Source organism: Prosopis cineraria, unplaced genomic scaffold, assembly GCF_029017545.1.
Source record: "Prosopis cineraria cultivar Desert tree isolate PC_DT_omini unplaced genomic scaffold, ASM2901754v1 PC6, whole genome shotgun sequence".
Classification (NCBI taxonomy): Eukaryota; Viridiplantae; Streptophyta; class Magnoliopsida; order Fabales; family Fabaceae; genus Prosopis; species Prosopis cineraria.
Window position 1 is genome coordinate 7406602 of NW_026555337.1, and position 27157 is coordinate 7433758.

Consider the following 27157-nt stretch of genomic DNA (forward strand, 5'->3'; position numbering starts at 1 on the left):
GTAATATGTTGAAATGAGATATTGCTTGAAAAATTATTACATTAGAAAATTATATGTTTGTTTTCTGTAAAATTAGTTGCCAAGTGACTTATTATATACGTAATTGAATACATATGGATATGAATGGAAAATTTCTGTCTAGGAATATCTCCTTATCCAATTTACTCAAGAATCTTATTTTTATTTGGAGATATATTTTATTTTGAATTAATAATGTGTGACTTGTTAGATTATTTTAAACTTGTTTGGTAAGGATTTTGTCCAATTGAGATTTACCATATGGTAAGCCCTTATTGAATGCAATAAATGGCTAGTAACTTTAAGTGACTCATCTTTAGCCTAGTGACTCAGTGCCAAGCATGGAGTATAGAGAGATATAAAGTGTAATGATGTATATTTATGTTTGTCCGATTGTATATATATCATGCGTATGGAAATTGTTTTGTGTGCTCATTTAGTAATCGCATGATTAACTGCTTTGCATACATTATAGCATTTTAATACTAATTATTGAGACTTTCGTATCTTATCTCTTATAGTTAACATTTTTACAAGAGTAAGTGTTGCCAGGTTAGAGGTATAATTTAGTGTATGAGACACTATCATTTTGCATGGCCTCTTAGGTTTGTTCATGCAATATATATCATGCCAACCTAGGTAATATTTTGATTTTTTTCGAGCATGTAGACTCATTGTTGATTAACTCTTATTTGTTGACCATGAGACTTCTGACTATCTCTCATAGCCATAGTTTCAATATTATATTTTGACTAAATACTTTGCATATTGGCCATGAAACTTCCGTCTACATCTCATGGCCTAAAGGATTATACAAATTTATATCTATACATTGATGCATGCTTTTGGGAATTCATATTAGTTGTGGTATTTGTGAAAATGATATTGTGATCAAGTATACTCCTAAGTAAAAATTGTGTCTCGATGGTAACCAATGTTTTGGAGATTATTTAAGCCTGGGTTAAGTATGGATAATAAATTATTTGTTGTAAAGTGTTGGTTTCCTGACTAAGGTTTTATATATGTGAAAAGGGTGTACATTTCACACACTGGATCGAAAAATATTCTGACGATGTTATGTTATTTGAAACTTTGCACCTTGTAAGACATACTTCTTATTCATTTGTGATTTTAAAACGATTAACATATTCTGAATATTAGTTTTGAGATAGGATCCCCATGTGTATTCTTTACAAATGATGCTTCTATTAGATACAATATAAAGCAACTATTTTTCTTAATTATTATGGTAAAATAAAGTTGTTATATTTAATTTTTTTTATTATGGTAGGCTATTGGTAAAAGATTTTGTTACAAGTTAAACTATTTTTCTACCATGACAAGTGTTTTATATTATTAAATTAGTTTATAAAATGTTTTAAGATCAAAAAATTGGTTTAAAATTTTACAATGTTGCACGTTAAACATGATTTATCAATAATATAATTTTATGTAAATTTTATATTATATATATATATGTTAGCATAATAGGCACTGATGTAATAAATTTAGAGAAAATTATAATTAAGTCCCAGATAAAAAAATTAATTATTTCTTCAATTCATTTATAATTGAAATTTTTATATTTACATGTTAAATTTTAGTTTTTACAAATAGACGTGGCTTGTAAGTAATTAATTTTTTTATCTGAAACTTATATATAGTTCTTTCATGTATTTATTACTCCAGCATGGACATGTATATATAATCTCTCCAAGTAAATTAAATGAATTCAAAAATATTAATCACCAAGAGCATGTTTATATTAGCAAAAGTAAGCATGAATTAAGTAAACTGATATACACTCCTGGTCTTTACAGTGAAAATATCAATAACAATGACATATCTAAAACAATCAAAGCCTCTAGTTATTAAAACTGTATTATTCTTTAATTTTAAAAGAAATCATAATCTCTGTTATAAATATTATAATTTGTGGATGTTCCTAGCTCCATAGCCTCTTGGGATTCCATATCATGGTTAATGCCATTTACACTCTAGCTCCTAAATTGGTGATTTTCTAATATTTATTCATATAACCTCCAATGATTTCATGTTGTACCATGATATATAATAATTCTTTATTTAAGAAATTGCAACTCTTGTATAGAACTGGAGGCTTATAAATAGAGATTGTATACCATACATGGAACATACTCGAGTGAGTGAATATTACTCCTCATTTCTTGCCAATTCTCTCTTACGATCTTCATTTCTTTTATCTCAGTCTTTTATTTTTTCCTTATTTTCATAACAATTCTTTTTTTTTTTCCACCCCCTTTCCAAGACAATAAGGTCCAATAGTTTGTTTGAAATAAGGGAGAATTACATACAAAATTCACATAAAGAAATTAATTATTACAAGATTCATTAACAACTAAATCAAAATTATTGATAATGTAATATATTGTTAATGGCCCTAATTCTATTGTTAATAAATTTTATAGTAATTTATTTTCTTATGTAAGATTTTAACATAATTCTATCAAAATAATGAGAGTTCAATTAATAACTTGGACGTGTTTACAGCTTATTTGATTTTCCATTTTTAGAATATATTTTTTGTTTCGTAACATAAAAATAATTTTTTTGAAAATATATTTTTGGTTATCTATTATAAAAATAATTAAAAGCTATTTTTAAAAAAACTAAAAACTCAGAACATCTTTCAAGTGGCTAATTTGTTCTTGAATTTAGTTAAATTTTAAAAAATTGAATATCATATCTCATTGTATGCGTTTTGTGATTACATTTAAAGTCGATGAAGATCATTAACTATATAAAATTTAAAACAATGTGAACGTATATTCACAGTCGCAGGGGACCCTCAACGATTTAAACCGGAGTTTAATAATTCAATTTTACACACACACACACACACACACACACTCCATTGGTTTGACCCAGGCCCATTCAAGGACCAATCCCTCGCAAACCCAGTTAAATTTCCTGGGTACAATAATAGTATGGGCCCGACGAGTTTTAATTTGTGGTTAGTTTATTATTTTTTACCAGAGATAAATAATATCTGAGTCAATTGAATTTCCTTAAAAATCTTGATCTTGATTAAATTTCTATGAATCACATGATCTTGTTGATTTTTACTTTCTATCTTTAATTAGTAATATTTAATTATTACACTACATACTCCCTTTAGAACACAATGTCAATTGATATTAATTAATCTATGTTTTCTTAAGTAGGTTAAAATCTTGATTGTCTAATTTTTTTTTTCATCTTTCCAATCATATCCTTGACTATTGTAAGCATAATTTGACTTATTTAAAACACTTTTATTAATTGCTCAATTAAATAAAGAGTGTAATTGGAAAGAAATATATAACGCTCACCTAATGGCCTTTATTTTGAATCAATCAAAGTTTCTAAAAATCAACCTAATTAGTTAGGAGTATGTGTAAATATAGTTGTTAAACTATCAAGTTGACTCTATGAATTTAACATTTTTTTTTAACTTACAAAATTATGACAACTTACTTATAAACTTGAACTAAATACAAACTCGATTAAATTCACGAGTTTACCTCTGAGTTATCGCTTTTATATTTTTAACTTATAAAATAGTGTCAACTAATTCATAAACTCAAACTAAATACAAGTTTAATTAAACTTGTTAAGCTCGTTAATTTTTTTTAAATTGAGTGAATTAAGTATATATTATAAAAAATTAATTTATAAAAGTTATAAGACCTGGTTCAAAAGAAAAAGAAATCTTGAAATGCAAAAATTAATCTTAATAAAAGAGATACCGAAAATAAGTTTTCTTGTTTTAAAATTTTTACGTCTCATATATGATAATTTATTAATATATATGAGTTTAATTTTAATAATTTATATTTTTAATATGTTTAAATTAAATTAAAATTATATTTTAATGGCTATTCATTAATAGAAGTAAACTCTTATTAATTTACAATACGAGTTTATATTTTTATCATAAGTTTTCTTAAATTTATGTGTTTTCCAACCTCGTACAAAATAAATTAATTGATATTTTGGACCTTATCCGACATAATAAATACAAGAATGTAGGGAGCTGCATTTTACATGTCAGAACACAATGTAATTAAATACGATGTTCATTAAATGCTTAGCATAATTGTTTCTAGTATTATGTTGTAGTACTTAATTGTCACTGGGATTTAATTGTCGCGTAAGGAGTTTTGGTGTACTTTTCTCTAATGTTTTATCTGACTTTCCTTTTATTTTAGCTACAATACCTGCTTGTTCATTTAACCCTATATGAGATTTCAATGTGGTCTTTTAATTTATAAAATATGTTTTCAATCCTTTAATCTCAACATATTAATTTGAGATGATTATTTTTGTGTGTCAATTGTTATTATTTTAAAAAATTAAATTTAATATTAATACTTAAAAATATTTTGTTAATATTTAAAAATTAAATGTAATTTTTTTATTGATGAAACTAACAAGCTATGGGTTGGATTTAGTCTTTTATTTTTGAATTCATGTTACACAACAAAAAATAATTATTTTTAAAATTACCCTCAAAATTATTGCTTAATGGAGTGAGAAAGCCAACAAATTGATGAAGTAAATTTAGAGTAATTTTTTCTCCTTGAGATCTTATAATTTTTTTTAAAGTAAAGGGAAAGAAAATCTCTCCTAATTTTCTCCTTCTCACTTTTCTCTTTATAATTCTATATTTATATGAAAAGAAAAATACAATTTTTTCTCCTATCTCCTCGCCTTCTTTTTTAGGTTAAATTCTCCATTCTCCTTTCCTCCCGCCCTTTTCACCCCAAATCTTGATTAGCCAAGCACAATTAAATAAAATTATTTAATTTAATAGTACTTGTACAGTATAGTTATTTAGTTATTTAATTTATAATTTATTACGTTCTTGATTTTCACTCCAAAAAAAAAGAAGAATTATATAAAAAATTAATTATTATAAAATTTATTAATAATTAAACTAAATTATATTAATAATAAATTGTATTATCAATACAATTTAATTTAATTATAAGTAAATTTTATAGTAATTAATTTTTTTATATAAAATTTTAATACAATTTTATTGTCTAGTTTAATTTAATTATTAATAAATTTTAGGGTAATTAATTTCGTTCCATGCACTTAATTATTTCCAAAAAAAAAAAAAACATCCTTGGATGAAAATGACAAAACACGTAAAAAAACAGCAGTTTTTTGGAGCAGTTCGAGCCAATTGGTGAAGTGACGCCCTGCCAAGTCCAGTAGATTCTGCGTTGCTCGGCGGTTACAAGCTCAGCGGAAGGAGGCGAAGGACGGAGGAAGAAAGAAAGCTAAGCAAAGTGAAGGAAAGCGAGTTCATCTTCAGGATAGAGCTTAGATGCGTGCCCCCAACGCTAGAAACCTTTGTACACTGAGTGGCCTTTTCCGTTCTTCAACCTCGAAACTCAAGAATTCTAAGCCACAATCCTATCCTCCAGCTTCATCCATTCATGAAGATGATTTTTCGGAGCTCGATGGTGATTCTCACTCGATCCGCAACGATCTTGAGTTTGAGCGACCCTCTGATTCAGGTACATAGCCAGATGGGGGGGTGCGGGCAGTGAAAATTTGTATCTGGTTGTTGTATTTAATTATTATTGTGATTGATCTTGATTTTCAGTTTTCTTCTTGTGGCCGCATTTACCTGTTCAAGGCTTATCTTCACCCTGTTGACTGTTAAGCACACCCTTAGGCAAAGTACATGGAAAAGTGTCTTCCAGGAAAGAAATGTGAAATGTACCTAGAAGCAAAACGATATCGGTGCATCTTCCATTTTCTTTCCGGAAAACACCTTTCTACCTACCAAAAATTGCATAAATGTGGTAATGCTTCCCGGGTGATTAAAATATGGTCTGCATTATGTTACAACTTGCATGATATTTTTTATCTTAATTTTCAGTTTCCTTCTTCTAGTTGCATTTACTTGTTCAAGGCTTATCCCCACCCTGTTAATAACACCGTAAACGTGCAAATGGTTTCCGGGTGATTAAAACATGGCCTGCATTATGTTACGGGGTACTTTTTTAAAGCTCAATGAATGAAATATTGAGGTTTGCCATAAAACTTGTTATTTTCGATTGTTCTCACTAGAAGCATAGTATTGGTCCCTGTCATGTTGGGCAGTTTATGTGTAAATTCTCAAATTTCGAACTTTTTGCTGCAGAGAATTTGCCTGACCTGGTATCTAAGCATATTTCTTCTATGTTATCTGGTGAGTGTTTATATATTTTCCCATGGAAGTAATGTTTTCCCCTTCTTCCTTAAAAAGGCTGTAGATGAAGCCGGAAGCAATGAATATCTGGTCTTTTGGGAAAACACTATTTTTCTTCCGGCATTGATTGCTTCTCTTTTGTGACAGATGAAAAGTCAAGTCCAAGAAGTCAAGTTCGAAAGTTTGCAAAATTTGTACCTTCTACACTAGATCCATCCAATTTGAAAGATGATTTTTCAGAACTTGATAGTAAACCTAAGCCTACTATTTTCAAGGACCTTGACTATGCACCACTCTCTTATTCAGGTACATAATCCAGCGAGTTTGGAAGTAAATTGGAAAGGACACCTGAGAGTGGGGGAGCAAAAATTTGCAGTATATCAAGACATTTGTTATGATCAAATTTATTTTCAATTTTTCACTTCAACCCACTTTTGCTTTTTCAAGACTTCACTCTTATTAAGCATGCCCCAAATGTGCATGTGTTTTCTGTATTTTAATAAAGCTCAATGAATGAAATATTGAAATTTGCAGAAAAATTGTTAGTTTCAAATCCCGAAAGATTTGCCTGTCATTTCCTAAGGCTTAAGGTAGACAATCTAGGAAGGGAGGTGATTTAGAGAAGACTGAGACCAGTGGTCAAGAGGTTTATTTGAAGGTTTATAACTGTAAGATCCAAATGACAGCTGAAAAGTCAGGTTAGGTGTAGCCTAGGATGTTAGTAGTGTCAGTAGGGGTAATGACTACTTTTTGACTCTTAAATATGTACTTTCGTGCTGAGGGAGGAGGAGGACTTTTGGAGAATTGTGGTCAAGTGAGGAGAGTTCTAGCCTCTCGAATGCCAGATTAGGGGTGGAGAAGATCATCTTTTCTCCATCATTTTATCTTTCTTCTTCAGTTTGTATTTGTGAGAGGCTTGTGTTTGTGTTGCTGCTCAGAAGGTGTAGTTTATGTTGTTTCATGCTCTGTAGTTGCCATCTGAGTGTAGTGTCAGTCTTTATTTTGCTTGTAATCCCACTCTATTATTCAGGAATAGTAATTTTTAGTTACATTTACAGTGTACTTTCTGGTTTTGCTTGTTTTTAAGCTTAATAGAGTAGAGCGTTCCATCTTTATTTTCTCACCAATCATAATACATGTTGCTATCTTGCTGGGCAACTTATGTGTAAAAATCTCATATTTCAAACATCTTGTTGTAGAGAATTCACCTAATTCGGTGTCTAAGAAGATTCCTTCCATGCTGTGTGGTAAGTGTTTGTATAGTATGAGAGGTTTTTCTACTTTTTCATGGCCAATTAAGACATCAGATGAAACTGTAATTTATGAATATATGTTGCTTTGAGAAAAGAAATATTTTTCTTTCAGCAAGTGCTGATTTTTCATTTTCAGAATCTGATGGAGCGGAGAAAAAGCTTTCAAGAGGTCAAATTCGCTGCCCTTCAATAATGGAATCTTCTCCTCAAGCCTCGTCCATTTTGGAAGATGATTTTTCAGAACTTGACAGCGAATATAATCCTTCAATCTCTGAAGACATTGACTTTTTGCAACCCTCTGTTTTAGGTACATACATAACCCAGTGAGTATATTCCGATTCTTGGAAGAAGAATGCGAAGGAAAATTTCAGGGAGACAAACAAAAATGTGCAGTATGTCCAGATATTTAATATACTCGTAATCACAATTAATGTTCAATTTTCTCTCCTACTTGCATTTACTTTTCTCAAGAGTTCACTTCTATTAAGCATGCCCTAATTGTACGCATGGTTTTTGGATGATTAACAATTGATCTGCATTATGTTACTGGGTATCATCTTCTGCGTTATGTTACTGAGTATCATTTAAAGCTGAATGAGTTGAATACTGAGGTTTGTGATAAATTTTATTAGCTTCATTTGTTTTCTTGCCCATTTTTAATACAGGTTTCTATCTTTTTGGGCAATTTATGTGTGGAAATCTTATATGTTAGATATTTTGCTGCAGATAATTCACCTAAGCTCCACACTGAGCAGATTAATGATATACTGTGCGGTGACTGTAAGTACACTTTACTGTGAGAGATTTTTCTATTTTCTCTTGGCTAACAAGGATAATAGATGAAGCTGGATAATATGAATATCTGTAATTTTGGGAGAACAAACAATATGATTTTTGTCAGTCCTGAATATTTTATTTTCAGAATTTGACAGCCAGTTCATTGCAGCTGAAAAAAGAAACTTTTAAGAGGTCAAATTCAGACATTCGAATATTCACTATCTAGTACCAGGTTCCCTCTTAAAATAGAGCAAAAAAGGGAAATAACCTCTCTTTGGAAGTTTGCCAAATGCTTATTAAAGATTGCTTTTTAATAAAATAAGAGCGTATGAATCAAAAATTCCTTCATGGATCTTTTAGCCTTGGTTGAATTACATCATATCCTGGTACGTTTCTTTATAGCAATGCAGCTAAGATGTGCATTGGCCTTTTTGGTTGAAAATAAAACATTTGTGTTGGCTTATTCCATCTAAAGAAAACCTATGCGCATTGGCTTATACATATTTAGTCTTTTCCCTGTTTATTTCTAAATTTGTTCTCCCTTTCTTGAGAAGTTGTTTATTTTGATGCACTCCTTTTGCAGATGGTCAATTGGTCAAGAGATCAGGTGATGATGCGGAAAAATTGGAAATTTCACTAGATGTACCATGCTTTCTTGGTCAATTTGGTGGGAATTTATCGCAGCAACAGAAAGAGAAGGCTCGTGACAGAAAGCAAAAGTGGATTTTTAAACACATGCAGGAAAACCGATTTGACAGGGTACTTCAATTCTTTGCAGATAAAATGGGGGCAAAGGCTACTGTGGAAGTGTTAGGTAAATTGGGAAGAGAAACAGGCATGAAGGAATACAATGCATTAATAGAAGTATGCATAAAAAATGCCAGGAAAACTAATGATGAAGAAGTGGCAATTGAAGAAATGAGCAAGGCTTTTCGCCTTTTTAAACAAATGAGAGAACAAGGTTTTGAACTACGAGAGCAAACGTACAGCCCTCTTCTTGTGTATTTAATTGACATGGGTATGGTTGAAGAATTTCAATTTTTCAGTGAGGTAATCAAAGACGAAAATCCCGTTTCAGTTTCAAGATTGGGTTACTATGAAATGATGTTATGGCTGAGAGTTGGTAACAGAGAAAAGATTCAGGATCTTTGTAACTCTATAGCAGTCAATGATGGTATAGACTCTTCTGGTTTAGGAGGTAGGAAAATCTAATTTTCTTGTGTATTTTTTATGGTTTGGTTTGTGCTTGTACAACCTTTTTTCCGAACATCTAGGTTAGGCTTTTAGCCATAACAGATGCGATGATCTCATAAGTAGTTCTAAATTGCTTATAAAAACAAGGAGAATGTCTTTGGTGACATTTTCTTGCTGATTAGATTTGACACTGCTTGGCCTGAGTGGCAATAGTGAGCTACATGGTCTGTGTGGATAACTGCATTAAATATGAATTTGTTTGTCATTATATTGCAATGAGCTCTAGTAGAAACATAGTGATTGGTGGTGTAAATGCTATTTCTGCTATATTATATTCTGAGTACGTTCTGCTGAGGATTTATCCTTCAAAACTTGTACATTATTCTCTTTCTATCGAATTATCTTTAATATGAACTATTCTGAGTACATTGTGGGAATTGGGATCATTAGTATAAGTGTTTGAACTTAGCGTTTGTGTTTTTAAATAGCATGGCTATCGGTAACATACAATTCAAAGAATCCTTCTTTTTGTGTTCTGAAATCCAATTGCTATAAATTTTTGTTTTTGTTTTACACTGTAGAGTCTAACTGGATTCAATTCATTTTGCAGAAAGTTATTTATTGGCATTTTGTGAAAGTGATTGGAAGGAGGGGCTTTTACAGCTGTTGGAAATTATAGACATAACAAAGCTTTCATCTACAGAATCTATAGCAGGCATTTTTAAATCATTGGGAAGGCTATGCTTGGAATCATATGCGGAAAGATTCCTTTTAGCTTTCAAATTTTGTGGTAAGGGTATATGATAACTACGTCTAATTTAAGCACCTGTATGTATGGCATTAGAGGTCAGATGTGGTTCTTTCTAAAAGAAGGGAAAACGTATCTGATTTCCCTTGCATCTCAATGTACACATGAAGACACGCTATTATGAACTAATTTATATTTGGATTTTAAGGGTTCATGATTTTCCAAGAATCAAAGACTATGTAATCATTCGGTACATTGGTGTTATATCTTGCATTCTTAGCATTGGTCTATGCTTGAAAATAACATACCAATCAGGGGTTATATTTGACGTTAGATGTTTTCATGTTTTAATATGACAATTGAAAGTTATCACATTAAATACTATTGGAAATGACATCTATTTCAATTGAGTTGTTTTTAGTTCCCATTTCCCCTTTTAGTTAAGGCTTATTTGTTTTTTAGTTATTTTTTTACAACACTCTGTGTGTTTCGGATTAGCTCAAGTGTCTGTTTTGATTGGGATCAGAATACTTTCAAGTGTTTAGTTTAGATCAGGATAGGGAGATGCTATTTTTGAGTCACATCTCTTAGTGAGAGTAAGAGTCTCTCATTTTCATTGTCCATACATGTTCCATTGCTTCCATCTAATAAATTACATTTTGACTTTTGGGGATTATTGACCTTGAATTTCTATATGGTATCAAAGGCATGTCAGCTTGAACAAAAAGCCTCAATACGGCTACCAAACCCTTTTGAAAAATGAAACCCCAGGGTCATCCTCGAGAAGACTATGGAAAATTGTCCACACGTCACTAACACCACAATAGTCCTGATTACAACTCATTAACTTGACAGGAACAACTACCTTCAGTTGAGTTAATCCATCCCCATGTATATCTTTGGAAAGGGGAGGGGGGCTGTCTTGATGGCCAAGCTTTCTGCTTGGAGATAAGTGACTAGAACAAGATTTGGCATGCTAAGAATCACATGGCAATGACTGGGTTGGTTAATTCTATTGAGCTTGAGATAGGAAAACACTTTCACCTACACAAGATGGCTTACAAGATTTGGGAAGCTTCTCAAGAGCCATATTCCATCCATGACAACACTGCACAATTGTTTTGGTTAGGAAGCCAAATGCATGAGCTACAACAGGGTGAGATTCTTTTAAACCAATACTCCATAACTTATATGTTACTAGCAGCAGTTGGACATGTTGTAGACTCACATGTCGTGCTAATGATTCAGCAAACTACACAAAGATTGTTGAGAAGAGGAGAATTTTTAAATTTCTTATGGACCCAAATTACACATTTGCTGAGAAATGTGGAAGGATACTTCTATAACACCTCTACCTTCAATGCAAGTTGTGTTTTCTGAAGCAAGGCATGATGAGAGTTGAAGGAAGTTGATGCAAGGTTCCAAAAATTGTCCAAATCATGATTAAACCTCTGCATTAACTGCACTTGGCCCAACAGGCCAAAAAGACAATGAAAATTATGGTGTGACCCTTGCCAAAAAATTGGTCAGGTCAGGGAGTTTTGCTAGAAAATTCATGACAAGCCACCAATTAGAAGCCAAAACCAAACTATGCAAATCATGAATTAATGGTGACCCATGAGAGAATAACTTAAATTGAGACCATTCCTCTCTACAAACCTAATTGGGAAGACTGACCAGAACTTTGTTTAAGGAAAAGAAGGTCGGGGATTCTAGTACTCTAGCTCAAGCTGGACCTAGTCTTGGAGAAGACAGATGAAAATTCTCGAAGATCAGCTCCAAGCTGGGAATATCCAACTTAAAAAAGGGAGCATATTGGAAATTACGTCTCTTCTACTAAAGTTGTTTTTATTTTACCTGTCTTGTTTTAATTAAGGCTTATTTATTTTAATTATTTTTCTTATAACATTTCATGCATTTAATGTTATGTGGAATGTTCTATTTTGATTAGAGTAAGATTACTTCAAGTGCTTTGTTTAGATTAGGGGAGAGTTATTCTATTGTTTGGAGTTATGTCTTTTAGTTGGAGTAGGGGTTTGAGTTTCATCGTTTAGTTAGAATAGAGTCTACTCTCCTTTTTTTTTTTTGCCTTAAATATAACTTTCACTCCATCTAATAAAATAAAGTTAGATGATTCCTAACCTTGCATTTTTTCAAATACACCTGATATTTTGTTGACGTTGACAGTGAAAAATTCAAGAATTTGACATGTGAAATCCTCATGTCGTGCTTTAAATAATTTAATGCTATTACATGCAGTGTAATGAGTAAAATGCCATATCCACTTGCGGTGGTTTCTGGACACTAGATATTCAAGTCTTCAAGATCCAATCCCCTTTTCGTGGTCTGTCCTCAACTCATCCTTATACTCACTGACGGAAGAAAATCCCTAGTGACCTCTTCTTAACTCTAGGCAGCACTAACTAATTATGACTTAATTATATACTACTTTTGTTTTTGTATTTGGGGATATTTCTTGACTCTTGATAAAATTAATTATTGGTGAACAGAAAATTCCTCATAAAACTTGACAAATCTAAAAACCTGGACCTATGTGTCAGAATTGAACCAAACCACAATGCATGATATGAAAAGTTGAGAATCCTTAGATGTCAGTTCTCTTCTAGCGTGAGTTTCAAACAAAACCAAACTGTAAGATGAACACTCTTAATTAACTAGCTACTATCTGACTTGAGTTATATTTTAGCTAAAATTGCTTAGTGAGGTTTTTTTTGGATGCTCTACCCAAATGAGATTTCCTTTCGCTGGCAACAATTTGTGATTACACGGACAGAAGGCTTAAGTATTTAATGTGTCAGTTAATCTTTTCATTCAATGTATTTAAATGAGATTTCCTTTCATGTTGCAGATGATGAAGCAAATAATGTTACAAACTTCATCGCCAGTTATGCTGTTAGCCTACCAAATTTAGCGGTGAGGAACTTATCATGAATTTTGCTGGTAATTTCGCTGAGGCTGTGATGCTATGAAGCGCTTCTGTGTTCCCTCAGTTTGCTTCTTCTAGAAGCATGTATCCATTTTTAACTTGGGACCTCTCTCTTAATGAGGATTGTGTAACATTTTGGTAGTTCGCATTAGCATATAAGAAACGATGTATCCATGATTTTGAAATTTCAAGAAGAATAAAGAAGTTAGAGGACTTTCTTTAAATTGGAAAAAGGAATTTTATGTATAGATTATTTGTCTTTGAATCATGTTTCATTTGTATTCCCTCTTTCTCAGCTTTTTACTGCTGAAACATGTCTAGTAAGAGGGTCTCTTTATGCTAAAAACTTGAAATATAGTTGTTGGTAGTTACTTTCTTGATACCCTTGACAGATATCAGCTGCTTTAGCTTGTCCATGTTGCTTTGCATATAGTTACCTGTAGTTTTTTGGGCTGCCTGTTATGTTTAAATGTTGTATTCTTCAGTCTTGTTAACGTGCAAATGTGTGCTATTGGTTTGTAAAAGGTTGAGGATGTCATCTTGAAATTCAAGGATTTGCACCAAGAACTGGAAGTTTCACCTGCATCCTCATCATACGAGAAGCTCGTTATGTATGCCTGTGACTTACTTGAGGTATATAACGTGCACATTTTTGCATTCTAAGTTTTTGATAGCAACAAGTGGCTGGAAGGACTTCTTCCTGTTCCACTGGGACCTGTTGCCCTGCTTTCTTTAAAATTTTTGCAGGATATGATTTTTAAATCAATGCTGCTAGGCTCAACTTAAATGTCTAATCAATTTAACAGCTGCATATTCCTCATAATAATGACCTGCCAGCTTTCAAGCAATATAAACACAGTTGAACCATTTTGTTGTCTGCTGGCTATAATGAACTTCCTGGTTTATAGGATATTGGATTGGTCTGTAAATCTTGTTGGTCTCCTTTTACATTGCCAACTACTTGGACCAATCAATCATGAGAAGAAGGAATCAAACAAGCCAAAATTGAGTTCTGAAGGAAGGGGCACTTTTTTAAATCCTTACCTGATCAATGATTATCTTGTAATGTAGTGCATGGGCATGCCACCCTGGCCAAATGATACCCTTTTTACAAATGATGCCGTCTTTTAGAAACTCTTTCCTTGAAAGTGACGTTTCTTTATCAGAAGATCATTTAACAATCTTATAAATGACAATAGTTTAGTTCTTCCATTCATATACTTGTTCCTCTGTATTAAGCATCTCAAGTTTTTTTTTTTTTTGGATAAAAAGGAGGAGCGGAAAGTTAGTTGCACCTTGGAAGAGCAAGAGAGCTGAAGAGATGAGGGGAATTTTTTTTCTTCCCGGCCTGGGGGGGGTGGTGGGTGGGGTTTGGGGAGGCTGCAATAGATTATGAAACAACAACACAAAATGACTTGCGTTTTCTCTAGGTACATTTGATTGCTCATAGTTGATGACAAACATCCAAAATATTCTAATTTAATGTTTCAATGGTCTATTACTTATATTTCAGAGATCATAATGTCTGTTCTTCATGATGCAGAAAACTTCATGGAGTAGACTGTTGTGTTTTGCATGTACCCCTAATCAGCTTGTTGATTGCATTTGTATTTAACTTTTTTTTTTAATTTTCATTTGCAATGCAGGTGCATTTAGCTCTTAAGATTGTTCGTGAAATGTGTGAAGCAGGCTTTGCCTTATCTACCGAGGTGTTAAATTCCGTATTACGAAGTGTTGAAGAAACATGTGAATATAATTTGGTAAGATGCGTCTTCCAAGCTACAGCTTCCTTTTTTTTCCTTTGTGTTGTGACTTGTATCTGGTCTGCTTTCTATTTCTTTTGTCCAAGGTCCACTGGATCTATTCCACAATATCTCACTACAGTTTGAAGGCAAATTCTGAAACATTCAGGTGTATGATAAGCTTGTGCACCAGGATGAAAGATGTAAGTTGTAACTGGTTCCTTTATGATTTAAATTCTTTTCTGCATTTGTTTCCCACCTTTTGTTAACCAAATTTTGCTCAATATTTGTTATGCTTTTGGTTTAGAGGATAAATTTCTGTAAAGGCGAAAATTGCAGCTCACTTGTATCAATGCTTCTAATGCAGTTTGAAAGTGCAGATAAGATGCTTAATGATTTGGAAGAAATGAATGTGAAGCCTACGTCTAGCATGTACAATGCTATTATTGCTGGATATTTTAGAGAGGTGACGTTATTTATTTATAAAGACACTTTTCACTTCCTCTTTCAGACCTTTTAACTTTTAGGCTTATCCAATCAGATTGTTATGCTTTGCTTAAACTGCAAACATCTTTTACATCAATGGGTGTATGTGTGCATTTGAGGTTTTCACAATCCTTTTTGAACATTAAACATAAATTACTACACAGGTTGCTACCAACCTACAGAAAAAAACTGTGCACCAAAAACTAATACAGGATCATTTAATCTAGAATACCTGGGAACATTGTCATAAGCTAAAACTTTAACTGACTTGTCAAGAAGATAATATACATCCCTGTAAAAACAAACTTAAATATGCAGGACATGTCCATCTGCACTGAAATTGGAAGCATGTGATTCCTTGAAGAATATCATTTTCAATGGATGCTCCACGGGATTATGAATATCAGGTTGCTTTATGATGAATTGTAAAGATAGTTGAACTGCCTCCTATAGCAACCATTTAACATTCGCCTTTACCTGTGCCTGATAAATCCGGTGCAAATAAATATCAATTCCATATAATATGGAAATATCTAATTGTTTTTTGTGTTGAGACCTATCTTTATGTATGATGTTATATATGACCATCCAATCATCTGCTTTCAAACATATATTCCACCTCTCAAATCCTTGCCACCATGGTAGCTGATGTAATTAGCAATTTACTATCAGATATATTCCATGGTTGTTGATCAGGAGTTTCTTCGTTGATATATTCTTTAGGCTTCATACGATTTGAAGATTTTCAGAAAATAATGATTCTGAAAACTCTTATGTTATTCATGGTCAGAGGAAGAAATATATAGAATAAAATGGTAACGATCTTGCCATTCATCTCCTGAAAATCAGCTACAAAGAGGCCATCATAAAGCGAACACATTCTAGGATTAAAGAAGGAAAGAAAGAGGGTTGACAGTTGAGAGAGGAGAAGAGTAAAAAAAAAAAAAAAAATACAACAATAACAAGAAGTCTTATCCCAACAAGTAAGGTTGGCTACATGAACTGTATGATGCTATTGTGCTATATCAGCAACCAATTATTTAGATATACATGCACCAATAAATCTTGTTCGACAATGTGATCAAATATAATAAAACAGAGAAATAGAAGAATAGTAACAATAGCATGAAATAAGGAAACAAAACAGGAAATAGATTGCAGACTTTAGAAACTAAATAGTGAAACGCCACTGACAAACATGGATTCTGTCTGAGAGGGAACAGCATGCTGTGATCAAGGGGTTCCAACACTTCTCATCAAGTTGGAAATAGCTTGAAGTGCCAATCTTAACATGGTGTTTGCTTGAAAAATTTCTTCCCCATCCTTTTTCTTCTTAATTTTGGTTTCTGGTCCTTTGTCTTCTTCATTACTCCTTGTAACGGATCCTTTTTATTTGGTCTTCCTCTCCTCACTTAGTTTGCAACCAAATTAGCTTTCAACAAGTTTTCCAATGCCATTTGCTGGCATTGCTGCCTGCCTTGTGCTTCTAGAGGTTGTGCAAGGTCATATGGCTGTGGCCAGTCCCAGGGCTTTCAACTTAAACTGGTTCTTGCACTACAAAAAATAGAACAATGGTTTCTATAGATGATGGATTAGTTGAAATGTGACTGCTGTGAATGGTAAGCCCTGATTGTCTTAATAATTATATTACCTATCATGTTGATATAGCATCTTAATATGTATAACAGTAAGCATCCAGCACTTGTTTCAATTCATGCATTCTTCTTCTCACCTTTTTCTGAAATTTTGCAGAAAAACATTAGTGATGCTTTAAGGGTCCTTGAGCGCATGAAAGATGCCAATATCAAGCCTGATTCTGGTACTTTCAACCATTTGATTAGCAACTCTAAAACTGAGGAGGATATAACCAAGGTGTGTTGGGATCAACTGTGTCAATAATTTCTTATATACTTCTTTCAGATAATTGGCCATGAACTGCTCCCTTATGTTTGATGATATAGTGATTTTTCATCCTACTTCAAAATTACTGTTGATTTCCTAACTTTAACCGTTTCTCTTTATGTTAGCATGATATTTTTTGTCTGAAATCCAAAAGTTCTATTTAGTCTTAGGTGTGGCTACCTGTTAGAGACCACCGATTTATTTACTCTTTTCTCATTGGCAGGATCTTTTATACTATTTTGTTTATTTAACTTATTATGCCATGGTTTCTGCTAATTATGTGGGTATCTTCTTTTTGTCTGTCTATGTGTACTTGTGATGGTGTTTTATATTATGCTTGGACTTGTTAGAATTATTACTGTATTTTCGTGGATGAGCTTAAGAACTAAAGACAATTTTCAATCATATTAGCTTTCCAGAATTGATGATTAAAATTTTAATAAGTTACATGCCCCATTCCAACAAAATTGTTGATTGACACGTGTAAGTAAGGAGTTGAGAAAACTCCCACACTTTCCCTCAAGAGATTCAGGTTAGTTGTTTTTAACATTTAATTGTCAGTGTTTAAGACTCGGTTTGAGCTTTATTCTACTGTTAGAATTTCGTTCATATGAGTGATCTGTTTAGGCTCAGTTAAAGATTATTTTAAACTAAAATGTCACCTGTCAATACCTAAATATTAACTCAAATTTTAGTGTATATCATTTATGACTTGGTGTTTAACAATGTCTAGTGATATTTACTACATTATTCTCATGGAAGAATTAATTATCTATATATGATAATAATTAAAGTCTTTAATAAATGCTTCTGAACAATTATTACAGTATTGAAAGAATTTTTTTTTTAAAATTTTATCATTTATGAATTGGAAAATTCATGCTTACTTCTAAATATTTAAAACAGTGTCCAAATCGCTGTTACTCCCTTCAAATTGCTGTGCAGTATTTGGATTCCAACTTGCTGACCTATTTAGTGATACTTTGTGTACATATTATGTTTCTGCTATTGAGTTCGTTGCTTGATTTTAATTAAGTTGCCTGAACAAATAACTTTGTTTGGATTCTCCTTGGCATTTTCTTTCTTTAAAAGAAAATAAAAATAAGAAAGTATTGTTTGGTAGAAAGAACATCTGGATGGGTAAGGAGTATAATGAGTCAAAGTTCTCAACCAAGCATTCTCCTTGGAAATTTGCAGCCTAGAACTGATTTCACCAAGTGCCCTGCTTAAGTGCAGGTGTGTGCAGTGCACTAGGTCGAGGTTCATATACGTTAGTAGCTTTAAAACCCTGAGGCGGGGGGTGGAATCAAGTCAGTGGCGCCTTATCTGATTTTCGTTTATTTGGTTCAGATTCTTTCGAACGATACTATATTGGATTTTTTTATCTGGCATGCTATTATGGTGTCAGCATTCAAGCATCAATCCCCCCAAGAAATGAAATGACCATTGTTCTCACACCAAACATGTTGTAGTTGCTGGATAACATGTTATTTTGACCTTTGGTTTTAACTGAAGTGGGGAATACATTTTCTGTTGATGCAAACTCTTTAATGTTAGTATCTTATGCTTTGAATTTTTTGAGATGCTAATTAAGTTACCCGCGTAATGTAGTATTATGAAGAAATGCAGCAGTCTAACTGCCAACCTACAAAGCAGACTTTTGTGGCCCTTATAACTGCATATGCAACCTGTGGACAGTTGGAGAAGGCAAAACAGGTAGGGCACAAACAATATCACTGCGTGGTTCTAAACGTATAGGAACACATTATGCATGAAATACGGAGCCGGTTGAACTCATGTTAATGAATAATTACACTTAGATCTGTCATGATTATGTGGGCTTCAAGCATACCACTACCAAATCCAAAACCAAAAGGGATACAGAAGTATTCGGAAGCCTGACATATCTAGCCATTTAAATTAATGTGTCAATGAATTATTGCATAAACTATGTCAAGATTATATAGCCATTTGAACTCATGCCTGTAAATTGAGGCTGGGGTATTTAGGTTACTTTCCTGTTTGATATTTTATGTTAATATTATTATTTGAACACGTGATCTTTTTATTATTCGCATAATTCACTAGTTTGTTACTATCTGATCATTCGTGTTTCAGGTGGTCTTAGATCCAGCCGTTCCAGCAAAGAGCTTAAATGAAATCAAATGTGCCCTTCTCACGACTCTTGCATCGCATGGGCAATTTTCTGATTCTATTCATATTTATGAGGAAATCAAGGAATCTGGAAACAATCTGGAGCCAAAAGCTGTTATAAGTCTTATTGTAAGAATAGTATATTTGCAACTTGTATAGTTTCTCCCTTACAAGAATTTATAATCAACTTAATTGGATATTTACAGGAGGGACACATCAAATCTGATGGGGAATTAGATAGATTGGTTCTGCTACTTGAAGAGTTGACTGATCCAGACTATTGGGTAGATGGTTGCTTCAGAATTATTATGTTTTGTGTTGAGAACAAGCATTTAAGGTTTGATTCCTGTTCTCCTACAAAAATTTCTCCGGACATGAGATATATATCCGCAAATTGCTTACACTCAATTGTATGTTGGATCAGTCTTGCTGTTGACCTGATCAAGCAACTCAATGATAAAATTCACGACAACGAACTACTCATGGAAGTTCTTTTGGATCAGGTTGGCTCCATTTCTCACAGATCAATTTTTATAAAGCTAGCTTCAATATCATGAGAATTTTAATATATTGGGTTACTTTAGCGGTTTGTTATTTTTATTAAATATGCTGCACTATTGTATACGTTGCAATATTTTTGAGTGAAGTACAGCAAAATTCAGGCTTCTTTTTACCTACCTTTATTTTATTTGTTCCACTACTAATTATTGTTGACGCAATTCTGCTTATATATATGTATATATCTATAGGTATTTTCTACAATTGCATCTTCAGAGTCCGCACATTTGAAGTTTGGCCTAGACCTTTATTGGCGGATCAGGAAAGTGTTTGGCATTATACCTTCACGGCAATGTCTGGACTTTCTTCTAACTGCTTGTGCCAACGCCAAAGATTTGCGGAATATTCGTAAAATTTGGAAAGAATACCAGCTTGTTGGATACCCTTTTAATGTTTTAAGTTACGTGAGGTAGGTTTTATGCTATGATTCCTCTAAACATGTTAATTGTTTCTGTAGTTTTATTTTTAATTTCTTTTTATTTACTCAAAATCGTTGTTCTTGATTGTTTTGATGGATGTAGGATGTATCGAGCGCTTTTGGCTGCAGAAGATTTTCCATCTGCCAAATCTATACTCAATAAAATTCCAAGAGATGATCCCGATGTTTGTCGGGTCGTCAAAGAATGTCAAAAAGCATACGATGATCTTATTTCCTTGGATAAACTTGTGAAGAAAATGGATAAGAAAGAAAAGGAGGAAGATTTATTTGACTGAGAATCAGGCATTTCCATTAAAATTTTGTAGACCAGTTAAGAAATGTGTTTTCACGAACGTTGATGTAACATTGTTCAATTCGATATATGAATTCCTAGGTACGATGCTTTTAGAGACATAGTTGATTCAATTTGTATAGTTTATTTATTCTGTTACGGTGAAATTTTAAAATGTTCCAGTTTTAACTGAAAAACACAAACTTTTCCCCTCAAGTATGACATTTTCCATGTTAATGATTGGTTTAATGTAGCGGATTTAATTATTCAAATAAAACTTGCAATGATTACTGAAACGATCAAATGAAAATCGGTTTTTTTTTTTGGGTTAAAAAATGAATCTCATATTCAAGTAAAGTAATACTCCCCATTAAAAAATATAGGTTTAAAGATAATTAATTATGTTTGTCTTATTTAATACAGTTTACTTGAAAAGTAAATGATTAGTTGGTTTATGTATTAAAAATATTTTTTAAAAAAGATAATTAATTATATATGAAAAAAATTAAAGATACTTCATATTTTTAACTTTTAATTTCAGAAAAAGAATCTTAATTTTTTGAACGGACAAATTTTTCCCAATAATTTTAAAACGGCGCTATACAACTTTTCCAAGTAAAAATTTAGAGTCAAGATGATTTACTAATGAAAACAAAAATTAGAGTTAAGATGAGATTAATTAAAGTTTCGACTATCAGAACAATACAAAGGAAAAATCGAAAAATATTTAACTGAATGCTGGACCGCTGACATTCTGTGTGTTCTTTTTTGGTCCACTGAAAAGTAGAAAGAAGATTTTCAGAAAGAGTAAGCAACAAGAATGGCTTGCCTGCACCTAGCCTTGGCCTGTTGAAGCCTTTCACTCACGGTCTCCTCCTTCACGGCAGCCTTGACCATAGCCAAATCCATTTCCATGAGCTTCAATACCCTAAAAAGCTCAGTCACCATTCTCTCTTCCACTTTCCCTTCATCCCTCAGAACCTCTGCTTCTTCTCTGGCTCTCTCTGCAACTATCTCCCCTGCTTTTGCCAAAAGATCAGTGGATCCAAACTCTTTCCCCATCAGCCCCTCAAGTTTCTCCAAGAAATCTGCAATTACATACCCTATTGGTTTCTCCACTTTGATCTCTTTTGTCCTCTTCCATCCAATTTCAAAGTTTGGAGGCTTTGCTTTTGAAAGCTCCGAACTTCGCTTTCTTCTTTCTCTGAGAATTTCAGATCTTCTTCTCTTCTCAATTGGGAATGTTTCTGGATCGTTCAGTGTGCTGGAGGAGGGATCGGGCTTGGGAAATCTGGAACAGAGCATTTAATGGAAAGTTGCTTTCTGGGTTGGATTTGAAAGAGCAATTGTGAGGCTTGATAATTTGGATTGAAATGAGTTTGATGATGAAGAGAAGGGGATGACAGGAATTGGAGGGTTGCGGAAGCCATGCCAGTGAGAGTAAAGGATAAGGTTCTTTGGAGTGAATATATAATGTCAGAAAATATCTGCTTGAAACAGTATGTAGATTGGTTGGATATATCTAGTCAGCATGGTAAACTGGTGGGAAAGTTATGACATGGACTTTGTTAAAAAGTTATTATTGATTTCCGTTTATGATATTCTCGAGAGCTTATCATTTTATTCATATTCTTTTTCTTTAATCCAAATAGTTTTTTTTATTAAAATAATATTTCTTCGTATTATTTGCTTAGTTCATACAGAAGCAATAAAAATTGAATTCATATTTTCATACAAATGAAAGGAGTTTAAAATGTTGCGAAAAAAAAATACAAAATTACCTATCATGGAAAGAATTAATGTGCCTATACACTTCAATACTGTACTCAATAAATTTGAAAATTGTTGCATGAGTTTACAAATTTCTTCTCCCTTCGTTTTAGAATATATATATATATATTTAGAGAGAGAAGAAAGAAAGAACAAATCAGTATCTTTTTCTCTTCGGAACTAAAGTCATCAATGAAGATATGAGACTACAACACTGGAGGGCTTCTTCCAATACTGTGTAATATAATTGATGGAAGAAAAGAAGAAAAGAAAAAGAGGAAATTCCTAAGAAACCACCATACTATGGCACCATCCCACAAGTTGGAAGATGCTTTCATGAGGAAGAATGTTCCTACATTCCACAGAGGGAAAAAGAATCATCATCATCATAAACATCTGCATCAGGAAAATCTGGAAGATGCTTCTCTTTTTTCAAGGGCTTGAATCCTCTGACTCTTCAGCCATGGATTCTAGCATGCTTATTACTTCAGTAGTATCATCCACATAATACTTTGCTTTGCTAGGTTTTTGTCCAACTGTGCAAGCATATACTGAACAGTTGGCAGCAAGAATATTTCTAGACATTGCACCACTAATTATTTCAAACATGTCCTCGTCTGATCTGTCATCACCAACACATAACACAAAGTCAGCCTGTGTGCCTCTCTCAGCCATTGTTGAGAAGATCTTTTCTGCAACTAATCCTTTGCTCACATCCTGCAAAGCAGACCCAGAAAAATAATCACGGATGCATGAGTTCTTCCCGCTGTATGATGCAGAATAATTATTCAGCAATTCAATTGATATTGACAATAAAAATTCAATTGGAAGTTAAAAGCTTTAATTGCCAAATTACTCCCAAGCCAGAACATAAGAAGAACGTAAGAAACGTTCCAAGGCTTTGCTGCTGACTATTCAGAATCTCGGATAGGATAAACTAGCAAAGGTTCGAGAATCCAGCGAAACTGAAAAATATTTCAATCATAAACTTGTAGGTGAACCATAAAGAATATTAAAACTTAATTCCGTACGGTTTGACAAGATCCATTTACAAACTTACTGGTTGCAGCCCCCATCAATTTGGGATAAATTTTCCAAGCTTGTAGAAAGCTCTAATATAGCCAGTTACAAAATTATCCCATCATTGAAAGTTACACGCGCGCATATAAATGATATCCAGCCTAGAACTCCCTGGCTGGACAAGGCATCCTCCCCACAAAAACTACAAAAAGGGAAATTATAATAACAGAATGAAGCCCGGCAACTCATCATTTAATGGAATCAGTGGGCATGAACAACAGTCCTAAAATAAAACATCCTCAACAAGCGTGATTGAGTTCTCCACTGCTCGCTCACACAAAGCCTTTGCCTGTTAGGCAACAAGTTATAGGAAAATTCCCTCGCGAGTAAACAGACTCAGAAGCTAAACGTGGGTGTTTTATCATGGTTGACAGACTGTCTGCTATAGGTTATAATATACTATCAAGTATCAGGAACACTTGAGAGCACAAGGGACAAATATAAATCAGGGAAAACCAAAATACGCTCCCATTAGAAGTGTGACACACAATTGAAAACTAAAAATTATATTAAACAAAATAATAAAATAAAATTACATCTTAATATATTGCAATGTTAAAGCTCTTTTCAGACATCAGTTAACTGAAATTCTAATTTTTCTCCCGAAAAAAAAAAATTAAGCATATATACCTGGGGTTTTACTTCAACAATGAACTGACCACTCTTCACAGCAACAGGTTCATTGGCCAAAACACCCTCTAGGTGATCTAGCAATTCCTTAGCCTGAGAAGATCCAAAACCAAGGTCTGCATCCCTATATTGCCAGACCAAAGCACTTTCCTTTTTTTCAATGCCAGAACCATCAGTTGCCTCTGTATATAGTTTCATTACAGGTTCAGCAATCTGCATCCATGCAAATTCGGAGCTCTTGCCACAAATTTCCCATTCTTCACTTCGGGACCATCTGATAACAAGATCAAATTTTATAAATATGAGCAACTGATATTATAGCAAATAGAGGATGGGAAGAAAGCCCAAATTCCAGGAACATTCACAACTGTCCAGCTAATTCACCAAATTACTTTACATCAAATTTTTGCTTAATCAAATCCAAAACAGAACAAGGTATTTACAAGATTTCAATTTTTTAGTTAATTTAAGGGTGCTCAAGGGTGAGTCTGCAAAATGGAGATCAAGGCACAAACTTGTGTCATAAATTCAACAGACCAAAGGATTTGCCCAATAATCAGTCTAAACGAATGCATGTTTCATAGGATATTCATGAAATAAGTAATATAAGGAAAACTACTGCAATGCAAAATATAGCTACATGATAAATGACACAGCATTTCCCAGCTTCCTAAATCATACATGACTAAATATCTGCAAAGCACATGTGAGCGCGTACAGCACACAAAAATAAGGAGAGGGATATCACACCTCAAGAAGTACCCATGTTCTGCTGCAACGCCAAGCTTTTCACAGGGAGTAAACCACTTGCTTAGGCTATCCCTCCCCCTTCCACTAACAATGAAAACTACATTTTTGGAGTCTGCACATAGCGTGTTCAAGGTGGAGATGACCTCTTGAGTAGGACTCTTACTGATGGAGTTTTGTGGCATTACAGTACCATCATAATCCAACAAAATGGCCCTGCTCCTTGCCCTCTTGTAAGCTGAAACCATAGGATCGATAGAGAGCTTTCTAAAATTGGGGTCAAGTGCCACAACTCTGAATCCAAAACTGAGCCCTATTCCCCAACATCTTTTCTTTAGAAGGTCTGAGCAAGCCCTCTCCATATCTTGCAAGAAACTGCGTGACCAATAAGCCACATCATGAGTGCTAACATACCGATAATGCTTTTCATGGCGCAACTGTTTCTCCTCATCATTCATCGAGATGGCCTCATTCATGGCCTCTGCAGTTGTTTCAACATTCCAGGGGTTGACACGGATTGCCCCACTAAGTGATGGAGAACACCCAATAAATTCTGATATTACAAGCATACTCTTCTTCAATCCACTAACATCAGAACATGATTCAGAATCAGATATTCCCTGTCTACAAGCAATATATTCATAAGGAGTCAGGTTCATTCCATCCCTTACAGCTGTAACAGCTACACACTCAGCAATCCTGTAATATGCAACTTTTTCAGTGATTGAAACTGCTCTATCAATGAAAACAATTGGCTGATAACCAGGCCGCCCATAGGCTCTGTTGATCCTGCTGCAGCTTTCTTGTATCTCATCTAGGATTTCATCTAGATGTATCCCTCTGCCCCTAGGTGGATTTACAATCTGTATCAGCACAGCTCTTCCTTGCCATTTAGGATGTTGTCTGAGCATCTGCTCCATAGCCAAAATCTTCAAATTAATTCCCTTAAAGATGTCCAAATCATCAACACCAAGCAGCACTGTTTTTCCTTCGTATTCTTTTTGGAGTTCCCTAACCTTACTCTCCTCATCTGTCATTTTCATAACTGATTCAATTCGACCCATGTGAACTCCAACTGGCATAATCTTTACACTGATAGTCCTTCCATAATATTCCAATCCTAAGTAGCCCCTCTTTGACTGATACTCCAGACCCAACATACGACTGCAACAAGAAAGGAAATGACGAGCATAATCAAAGGTGTGAAAACCAATAATGTCAGAGTTAAGTAAAGCTTTTAGTATCTCTTCCCTCACAGGAAGAGTCCTATATATCTCTGATGATGGAAAGGGACTATGAAGGAAAAATCCCATTTTAACCCTGTTAAACCGCCTTCTTATAAAGGTTGGCAGAACCATCAAATGGTAATCATGAATCCAAATATAATCATCCTCTGGGCTAATTATTTCAACTACCTTCTGAAAGAAAAGTTTATTTGCCAACACATAGGCTTCCCAGTAAGAGCGGTCAAAGCGCTGGCTTCTATCAGTTGAAAGTGGTAACATGTAATGAAACAGAGGCCACAACTGCCTTTTGCAAAATCCATCATAAAATTTGTCCAATACATTACGGGGCAGAAAAGTAGGAACACAGTTGAATTTTTCTAACAAATACTGTGATACATCATCCTGTTCGGCAGGATCAACATCAACCCGCAGTGAACCGACGTAGAGAACCTCCATATCTTCTGGAAAACCATCCTTTAGCTGGAAAAGCAATGAGTCCTCATTCCAACTGAAACTCCATCCTTTGTTGTCCTCTTTTCGCTTTCCTTTCAAAGGAAGCTGATTTGCCACAATGATAATCCGATCATTCGAAGCAGCTGATGGATTATCAGAAGAAACACTCTGAGTATCGTCAAGTTCTGAGATCATCCCAGGAACACTCATAGCCCTTGGCATCCGCCTCCGTTCCTTAAATTCTTTACCCATAGCTGGGAAATTCCCTGAAGCCAAATCAAGAAGATTGTATATGATTTTGACATCATCTTTGCCTCTTTCTTATATGATGAAATCCCACAAAACTTTTCCTCTCTGCAAACAGAGGGGGAAAAAAGAATCGAAACCACAAACCTGTCAGTCCTTAGTGACAAACAAATTCAAAGCTACAAATGCTTAGTCTTTATATAGTTACGGGAAAACAAAAGTCCATCAAATGATAATCTTGTGCATTAAATAATGGCGTGTCTCTTATTCTTAGAGAAGTAAAGAGA

General features: G+C 33.7%; 3 protein-coding genes across 7 annotated transcripts; 1 reads left to right on the plus strand and 2 right to left on the minus strand.

The window, feature by feature from the left end:
- The first annotated feature begins 5225 nt into the window (after positions 1-5225).
- Positions 5226-20840, plus strand: LOC129313091 (pentatricopeptide repeat-containing protein At4g04790, mitochondrial). Of its 5 annotated transcripts, XM_054955971.1 has the most exons (20): positions 5226-5567; positions 6200-6247; positions 6395-6553; positions 7447-7494; positions 7637-7807; positions 8227-8280; positions 8861-9475; positions 10082-10261; positions 13089-13153; positions 13692-13799; positions 14813-14926; positions 15016-15111; positions 15276-15374; positions 17147-17266; positions 18908-19012; positions 19415-19579; positions 19657-19787; positions 19875-19953; positions 20200-20417; positions 20530-20840. In XM_054955971.1, the coding sequence occupies exons 1-20, from the start codon at positions 5375-5377 to the stop codon at positions 20720-20722; spliced, it is 2961 nt and encodes a 986-aa protein (XP_054811946.1). In that variant the 5' UTR covers positions 5226-5374; the 3' UTR covers positions 20723-20840. The 5 variants fall into 5 exon arrangements, with proteins under 5 accessions (XP_054811946.1, XP_054811947.1, XP_054811948.1 ...); XM_054955972.1 differs by lacking the exon at positions 7447-7494; XM_054955973.1 differs by lacking the exon at positions 6395-6553.
- A 536-nt stretch (positions 20841-21376) lies between these two features.
- LOC129313182 (protein CHLORORESPIRATORY REDUCTION 41, chloroplastic) lies at positions 21377-22203 on the minus strand. Its single transcript, XM_054956150.1, is given in 2 exon segments — positions 21377-22010; positions 22013-22203. Coding segments are annotated over 2 exon segments (630 nt in total). The 5' UTR covers positions 22149-22203; the 3' UTR covers positions 21377-21516.
- Positions 22204-22481: 278 nt separating this feature from the next.
- On the minus strand, positions 22482-26932 carry LOC129313181 (probable alpha,alpha-trehalose-phosphate synthase [UDP-forming] 7). The gene is given in 4 exon segments (XM_054956149.1): positions 22482-23205; positions 24199-24472; positions 24949-26914; positions 26917-26932. Coding segments are annotated over 4 exon segments (2541 nt in total). The 3' UTR covers positions 22482-22920.
- Between the last annotated feature and the right edge of the window lie 225 nt (positions 26933-27157).